The following is an 8,946-nucleotide window of genomic DNA, read 5'->3' as shown; positions in this document are numbered from 1 at the left end:
GTTCAGCTGGGTGCAGTTTTGTGTGTTCATCTTGTGTTCTTGAGCTACTGTGAATACAGCAAATGTGAAAAGTGCATTACACTCAAATAACTCCCTCACATACTGATCAAATTAGCACAATTACACATTTTCGGAACAAGCACTACAGCTAAGCTGTTTGCACACCAGGGACAATGGAACGCTATAAAAAGCCTCTAGCCACCCATGCCTTCCCGGTAAGATTTCAAAAAACATTGATACACAGAACTATGGTTGGAAAAAATTAAAAATAAAACTAGGAAACTTTAGAGGGTATTCACTGAAGAGACTTCTTTTCTTTATCCACCTTGCAGTAGGTCAATTTTGTCCTGGAAGTTTCTATTGTTTACTAATAAAATAGTTCATGGGTTGATAGGCAAAGCTCCAATTTGTGGAAAGATTCAGTTTTACTTCTTCAGGGATCAGCAAAAGATACTCTTAGTACCGAGTCTTTAAAATTTGTAACAGAAAGAAACACAATCGAGAGAGAGACACAAAGGCTCCACCTTGTGAGTCATCAAAGTGCTTTATTTTGTAAAGCCCGGCTCATGACTGGAGTGTATTGTTAGCTCTAGGAGATACAAGGCAAACTTCTCACTCTGCCAGAAGAGGTGGCCAACAGAAAGGGACGGCAGAGACTGTTACAGACAAAAAGAAAGCATTTTGTAAACTTCTAAAAGCATAAACAGATTGGCCACAAAGGAAACAGTTAGTCAAATAGTGTATGTGTACCTTCTCTCTACTTCAGGGTCTCACTTTTGTAATCCTGAATCAAAGGAACCATAACGTAACTTCAGAACACTGAAAGTCCAGAACGCTGAACTCGATGCCAGAATGAGTGGTGGGGGAAAACCTAAATCACCATCTCAGTTAACTTAAGTACAGAAAATACAGATTAGACAACCAGGTCCCAGTGCTGTCGACATCGCCTGTTGAGGATACCCAAGCTCTGTGAAGTCAGGAGATGTAGAACAGCCTTGCTGCTGGCTTCCCACGGCTCCGACTTGCCGTCAGCTCGTGATTTCCGAAGTAAACTCACATGTGTTGGGCACAGTTGCAGACTTGATAAGCCCTGAAGTCAAGTCACTGGAAGAGGCAGTACGGCAGGGAGGGTTTGTTGAGTTGTAAATAATTACCGAAGGGCGGATTTTTTCTTTTCCTGAACCCGCCTACAACAATCATCTCACGTTTTAAACAAAGGATTTCAAAGGCACAGCTTTAGCACAGTGTATAACTTGATAACCTACTCTAAGCAAGTCTAATATTTTAGCTTGACGCCTTTCAGAAAATGCCAGAAAGTTGGTAAATACACGATCAGTGTTGGAAATTTGTAACTTGACTAGACACAGCACAGTTTAGGGCAATGAACTTACATAACCAGATCTGGGTTAAACATTTTCTTAAAAGAAAAAATCATTAGGTTGATAAATGTACATCCGGAGGAAACAAAACAACCCTTTTCCTTTTACTGTAAAAGACTGCCTGCCATGTAATTTGAGTAAAACATTCACTCCAAAACATGACTGCAGGATATTTCAAAATATGACAAACATTATTTCACCTACACTGTAAAATGACTTTACATGTAAACTTCAAAAATCACATGCTGTACATTAAATTTTTAGATTCAAAAATATCCCTGTTTTCCTAATAATGTAAACAGTAATATTGAGGGTTTCAGTTAAAGGGACAATTCGTAACAAAATACCACTGTTTAGCAGAATTGAGAGTTCTAAATTCTTTGCTCACCTTCCCACTGTGGGGGATGTAGATACCATTGCCCAAAACTATGCACTTTTCAGGTAAGCTTTATTTTTATTTTGTAGCATTAATTCCTATATCGCAACATAACAGTGTATCAGTGAAAAAGCTCCAGGCAAGGAAAGAGAAGTAAGCAGTTTTCCTGGACATATTTACTGAGGTGAAAACGTACAGAGACAAGTCACCAGGGGCATCAGCTTCCTGCCGGAGGAGGGGCGTTTGTCCCCGGACACCAGGAATCCCCACACCTGAACCAGGATGTGCGGGAGATGCCAGCCTCCTCTGTCCAGCACCCGGGGTACAATTATTAAGGAGTGTCAGCGTGCGTGGTAGAAGTGTCACACCTGCAGTAAGCTTTTTTCCTTTTAATCACCATCATTATTATTATCTTCATTATTATTATCTTCATTATTATTACGAATACTGTCTCACACCTTTCAATTCCAAAAGGATAAACTGATCCACGGTTTATCGTGTGGTGCGTAGCTGGTTGGTCTGGCATGCATTGCCTTCTCCCCCGCCCCCTGCACATGCTCGCTCACTCACTCGTTCGTTCAGTCATTCGTCCACAGCTGGAATCGGGGGGGTTGTGGCCCCAAACACACTCTGACTGAAGCTGGTCGGTTTTCAGTAATTAACCAGTTTATTTTCAAGATGCACACACGCACACGCACACACACGCACACGCACACAAGTCAGAAATAGCTAGAATGATGCTGGGAAATATCAGGTAGCTGTTAAAGCAAGTAGCCCCCAAATCAGTCATCTTGGCCTGAAGATGTAAACGAGGAGGTGTGCTTCGCTGTTTGGTTTTCATCTTGCCTGCACCGAACACACCTCTGTCCTTCCCATGCTCACGTCCATCCACAGCTGTGCAGGACGTTACGTCAAGATGTGGCCAATAAAGTCCAAAAAGCGCTTTGAATACTGTTCTGGGTTCACGGTCGAGATCTCCGCGCCAGCCTGGGCAGTGTGAGAGGAGGAATGTTGACACGGTTACTAGTCAGCACCTACAGCAACTTCCAGCTGCAGCTGAATATGAAGCCAACCATTTTCAAACCTGGGCCGCTTCTCTGCTCTTAAAACCGAACTCAGAATATCCTGGATGTTGTGTCTGAATAACCAAGGCTCTTAGGATTCTGGGTGTGAAATGAGGCAGTCATGGGAACAACAGATGCCACTGTCACACACACTGACTGCTGCCACTGGAAAAAAAAAAAAAACCCAACCAGCTAGCTTTGGGGTGCTCCCGTCAAACATGGAATCTGTGTGACCTACATTCAGAAGCCACGGGGAGAATACTTCTGTTTCCCACGAGAGCCGATTGGAGATACCTTGACAATGACACAAACAGCAACCTTTAGCCAAAGGGAAACTCCTTTGACAAGGAGGCAAGGACAGCGCTCATGTTTCAGGACTGAGGCGAGTGGCTGAGTGCTCAAAAATGATGGCGGCAGCACTCAGGTCATGCCGGCTGCCCGGGCTCTTTCCTGGCACCGTAACCAGGTGAGATAGCACTGTAACTGCATCTCCCCGGAGGGGCAGGAGCTGGTCCCTGCAGCACCGGGCACAGGGCTGCCACTGTTCCCCTTCACAGAGGCTCGGTGGGCATTTCCTATTACGAGAGGCACAGTGCTGGCCTGCAGACCCTTGGCAGTTATCAGCTGGTTTCCTGCGCTACAAAGTGCAGGACCAGGGTTTCACTAAGTCACCAGGTGCTGGTTTTACACATGCGCCCCACAGGGGAACCTGTAACTTCCACCGCACCGAGGAGCCCAGGTCTTGATGGCGGAGAATGGTTCCCAGCAGCAGCTCAACACAACATTCCTTTGCAAAGAGCAATGTCTTGCTCTTGCAAACTGCACACCATTTTAGGCCGTGTGCTATATATCATGGAGCTGAGCTGGTGACTTAAAGGGGGACTAAGATGGAGCCACGTTTGCTGTGGCACATTTCCGATTGCACATGGTATAGAAGATCACAGCAGGCTTGAGGAGGGGTGGGAACAGACACACAGCACCACCTCACTGTTCCGCCTGTTCACCCAAAGCCCCATCAGCAAGGCATCAGGCCCCCCTCATCAGCTGGGGGCAGTGACGCTCCAGAGTGTTTCCTCCAGGGCACACAACTGGAAACGTGAAACAGGGGTTCCGACCCCGTTCTGTCTTTGCAATACTCCCAGGCTTTTCAACTAGAGCTGAGCATCAGAATTACCACAGAGCCTTTCAGAGACCTGTCCCCCCCCCCCCCCCCCCCCCCCCGCCTCCCAAACTGGACTGAGAATCAGGCAAAGGGGGCGGGGCATCTGGCACCACATTATCTTACAAACAGAACTCAGAAGGTTGTGATGCCACCCACTGGGTGAGAGCTACTGTGTCCCCTCCTCCCAAACCGGGTGGGCCCAGTGAGGTCTTGGTGTGTGCTTTGCACACAGCAGGAATGCCATAAATAGCTGGCGATGTGACTGACATATTTCTATGGCAAGTGGGGTATAGTTTTAGGCTGGTTCCGTTGCTGGATGACTTAAAATAGAGAAAAAGGGCCTTTAGTGGAGGCTGATGTTCTGGGCTATCTCGGTTGGCTCCACACTGAGGGGGGGAAGCACCTCACCTCCTCCTCCTGGTAGGAGTGAGCTGGGGCACCAGTTCATCTTGGGGAGGGGCTCTCAGGCTTTTCTAGCACACCTGGAAAGCCAGAACGGATCCCTACTGCCTGGTGAAGACTCATGACTTCTGAAGTCCAGCCAGGCCAGTGGGGTTCACTGGTGGGTGGGGGAACTGGCCCAGGGCAAGGGGCCAGGCCGGGTCCTGGAGTGCAGTCCTCCCTCCACCACCTCCCAGTGATGTGATCCCAGCAAGTTACCACAGGAGCTCTCCTCCTGTCTCTCCATCAGATGAGGGGGATCCACTAGCTACCTCTCACAGGCCGGTCACGGGGATTCAACAAGTTACCAGGCCTGGAAGAGGAATTCCGAGCCAGCACAGTAAAAGTGCGGGACTTGTGCTATTAGACTTTGACCTTGCACTCAAAAAATGTCTGTAATGGAAAAAAATACAATTCACTGGGTGGAAAAAAATACAATTCCCCGGGTGGAAAGGAATACAATGTTGCGTATCTTGGAAGTGTCTGAAGCAGGGAACAAAATAGTGCTTCCCTTCCGAACATCTCATACTGGAACACTTACGTATCATCACTCAGCCCTTAACCGTTTTTCGAACAAAAAGGAATTTGTGTAATATTCTCATGATGCATGTGTCTGTTAATATCCCCAGTGGGTAAAAAGAGAAGCTGTGGCCGGCTTTAAGTGATTCGCCAAAAGCCGAGGGAGAGGCGGGGGAGCACGTGCCGGCTCTGAATCCGGCCTCAGAATGTGACCCTTGAGGGGAACCAGAGCCACTGAAGGACTCTGGGCAGCTCAGTGGAAAGGAGCGGACTGAGCTGGTCCCTGCACCACAGACAACATCAAGGCGCCAGGAGCAGGGAAGGAAACGCAGTGGAGGTACTTACGCCGTGTTTAACAGTTTTTGCAGCGTGGGCAGCTTTCTTTTTTGCATCATAATGAGTCAGGATGTCAATAATTGCCATAAAGTACACCTCTTTCCTCGGCGAGTCTGGAAAGGGATGAGAGCGATGACAGGTCAGATGACACGCCTGGAAAGACTCGAGCTGCCAGCTGCGGAGGAGGGAGGACCGGAGAAGGGGGGGCGTGCTGGGGGCAGGGACTCGGGAGGGTGAGGCTGGGGGGGGGGTCACAAAACAGGCACTAGCTGCTCTTTCAGCCTGGCTTATCCCTGCAAAACAGCTTAACTTTCTGTCCCCAGTTCTCTCTGTTTAAAAAGTAAAAAGAACATAACCCCAGGATATTTATTAGCATTGGAGGTCCAAGTGTGAGACTGAATTTTTATTTTTTGTTAATCTGCATTTTCTTTAATGATGGTGTATTGTTTTGGTGTAAAGAAAAATGCTGTTTAAGAAATATTCTACAAAACAAGTAGAAGTAATTATGCTCCCTAATCCTTTTCTACCATTACATACAACTGTTCCAAGGGGGGTAGGGTATAGCTCAATGGGTAGAGCACACGCTTAGTTTAGCATGCACAAGGTCCTGGGTTCAATCCCCAGTACCTCCTCCAAAAATAAATAGATAAGCCTAATTATTTCCCTCCCCTCAAAAAAACAAAAACAAAACAAAAAACATACAACTGTTCCTAATTCTCTACAATAACTGTCTTCTACATATTTCCACAAATATGATGCTGTTTCAGTTATCAACAGTAAGAAAAAGAGCATTTGACTACATCTAATTTTCTGTGTTGAAGGAACAGTTTTGGTGAGCAAAATAAAAAACACAACTCAAATTCACCTGGCTGCTGTGCCATGAGACTTTTTTTTTTTTTTTTAAACAATGAACCACAATTTTACCACTCAAAAAGTAAGAGGTCTGCTTTTACCTCTAAATTATTTTGGCTTTTTCGTATGTAAGTAGCTAAGACAGCATGTAATATTCCTACAAATATCCAGTCATCCAGATTTGGAGGACTAAGATCGATTTCACTTTAGAGAAGGCCACAGACCCCTTAAGGGGGCGGTGGGGGGTGGTGGTGGTAGCCAGGGGAGAGCAGAGGACAGACCTGCAGCAAATCAGAGATTCTCATCCCACCCTGCGCCAGCCTCAGCACGTCCAAGGAGAGGGCTGAGCGATGAGATGCCTGCCCTATAGGACGTCCGCGAGAGGTTTGGGGTGGACCGCATGTGCACCTAGCTCAGGTCAGGCTCACGACACTTGAGATCCACATGTAGCGAAGAAAAAAATACTTAAGAACATTTCTTACATATGGTATGGATACTGACACAAGCATGTGCATGTGTGTGTTGTAGACACACACCACTCTCTGTCATGTGGTTTCACTCTGTTCCTTCAGCATCACAAAATTCAAGGACCTCATCACATTACATGTCAAAGCCAGAGATTACAGTTACCTTTAACATACTCTTGCCCTGAAATCACTTTATTTTTTAACTCTGGAGAATGAGTCTCCTAGGGCAGCTGGGGTGATGGTTTCTGGTAGATAACAAGGCAGAAAAACCCAACTAATGGTAAAAACAGTTGATAGTAATTCAGCTTACTTTCATGGCATTTAATTCCATAAACGTCGATGTTTGGATCAAACTCGCCGGGAGCCAAGGGCGGTGAGCTGTTGAGAGTATTTCCGGGACTGTCAGGAGGGGTCCCGATGGGGTGGGTGCCATCACTCTCCCCCTCCTCCTCCCCGTCGTTCTCTTCGCACTCCACCTCTTCCTGTTCAGCTCTCTCCACATCGTGGATTCCCACCAGGAGGCTGTAGTCCATGAGCTTTAACTGGGCAAGAAACTGGAGGGTGGGAGGTGACATGGTCAGTTATGGCTTAAATGCAACCCCAGATTTAAAGAAAACAAGCTCAGAAAAATGCACACGGGGGAAGGCTGTGAGTGATGAGAAGGCAGGAAAGAGAAGAGGATTTTCCCAAGAGGCAGCCAGGAGCCTCCCCTGCGACGCTCTCACGGTCCCAGGCAGTTTCTCTGGCCAAAACTGCAGCCTCACGCTTTGGGCTGGCACAGAGCTAGGATCATTTTCCCTGAAATGAGAAACTGGATGCTAAGGGATGCACTTATCATGTCGAGGTTGGCTTGCACCAGAGAGCAGAGAGCAGGACTGGCGAGGAGAGGGGGAGAGAACATTTCTCCCAACAATTGAGACTGACTAATGGGGAAACCAGGGACCTCCCAAGTCGCTTCCAGGGGAGTCTCAGGACGGCTTGTGAAAGCACTCTGAAATGCGGCACACTGCGGAGATTATTGTGCTGTCCATCACGCATCAATAAAAGCACCAATGTCCCAATCAACCAGCAAAGGCCTGTGTCACCACTCTGGTGAATAACACTGTCCTTCAGCCCTGCTGGGGCTTTCCTTCTGATGGAAGTGGGGCGCCAAGGTGCTGAAGGCGGCTCACTCTCCAGGAGGCAGCGCAGGCCAGGATGCCCGCCCTCCCTCCCTCTCCTGTTCCAGCCCCCAAACGACAATGTGCGCAAGGCCTAGCTCTGTGGGTTTGGCTACTCCTCTGTTTGCCAAGTTCTTTCCTGACTGTGCACGTCATGCTTTTTTCCCCCTTTTCTTCTTTTTTAGTATTTGCACCCAGAAACACATGACCTGAAGCACAATATTCTAATTGATCGATTAAGTGTGGTTGCTATTATTGAGGGCAAAACTGGCAGCCCATCTGCCACCTGGAGTTAAGTGGCTTGGTAACCCACTGCTGCTCTGAGCCTGGGCTCCTAGTCTGAGCAGGCACGTGACCCTGCCTCCTGGAGGGCTCGGGGCTACCCTTGCTCAGTGATGCAGAGCAGCTGAGGGGCCTCTGGGCCACCCTGACAGGATTTAGGAAACAAACTTCCTTACATAGAGGGAAGCATATGAAATGGTAGGTCTCGAAGTTTTGGCTGCAAGTAGAATAAAATCAATTTGCAGAGACCTGCAACCAGATCTTTCTCAGAGTCTGCCTCTGAGCTGAAAGAGAAGCCATGCTCCCTGAAAGACACAGAGGAGAGGACCTCAAGCCCCAGCTGTTTCCCAAAGCCTTCAGTGGTCACCCGCCCAGGCCTCCTGCCTGCATACCCCCTCCTCAGCTCCCATTTCCTTGTCTTCCCACCAAGAGTCCCCTGCGGCCAGGTTTAACTTCCTCCATTTGTACTGAGCTCAGAAAAGAGAAACTACACAAATCTTCATCTTCAGAAATTTAAGCAAGGTAGGAGAAACTTAATATTTAAAAATAGACAGAAGAAAATCCTTTGTCAAAAAGGAGGGCTGAGCAGCCAACATAGACAAGAAAAGATGCTCATCATCACTCATCAGGGAAATGCAAAGCAGGGAAATGCAAATCAAAGCCACAGTGAGATGCCCCCTCATGCCTGTTAGAATGGCTGTTCTCCCTAAGACAAATAACAGGCGTCAGTGAGGATGTGGAGAAAACGGAACCTTCGTACACTGTTGGTGGGAATGTAAACTGGCACATACTCCGGAAATAGTCTGGAGGTGCCTTAGAAACTTAAAAATAGAACTACCATACGATCCAGCAATCCCACTTCTGGGTGTACAGCCAAAGGAAATGAAAACACCGTCTTGGAGAGCTAT

At 47.5% G+C, this 8,946-nt stretch overlaps 1 protein-coding gene across 1 annotated transcript in view; it reads right to left on the bottom strand.

Moving 5' to 3' along the window:
• Positions 1 to 525: 525 nt before the first annotated feature.
• PIP4K2A (phosphatidylinositol-5-phosphate 4-kinase type 2 alpha) overlaps positions 526 to 8,946 on the bottom strand; it is a 166,288-nt gene continuing 157,867 nt past the window's right edge. Inside the window, exons 8-10 of the mRNA XM_072955146.1 lie at positions 6,907 to 7,150; positions 5,287 to 5,390; positions 526 to 2,742 (exon numbers count right to left, since the gene is read on the bottom strand). Coding sequence (XP_072811247.1) covers positions 2,662 to 2,742; positions 5,287 to 5,390; positions 6,907 to 7,150 — 429 coding nt within the window. The 3' untranslated portion in view covers positions 526 to 2,661. The remainder of the gene's footprint in view (positions 2,743 to 5,286; positions 5,391 to 6,906; positions 7,151 to 8,946) is intronic.

Source organism: Vicugna pacos, chromosome 35, assembly GCF_048564905.1.
Source record: "Vicugna pacos chromosome 35, VicPac4, whole genome shotgun sequence".
NCBI lineage: Eukaryota > Metazoa > Chordata > Mammalia > Artiodactyla > Camelidae > Vicugna > Vicugna pacos.
The sequence above is the reverse complement of the archived record's forward strand: the minus strand, read 5'-3'. Positions and strand labels throughout refer to the sequence as shown.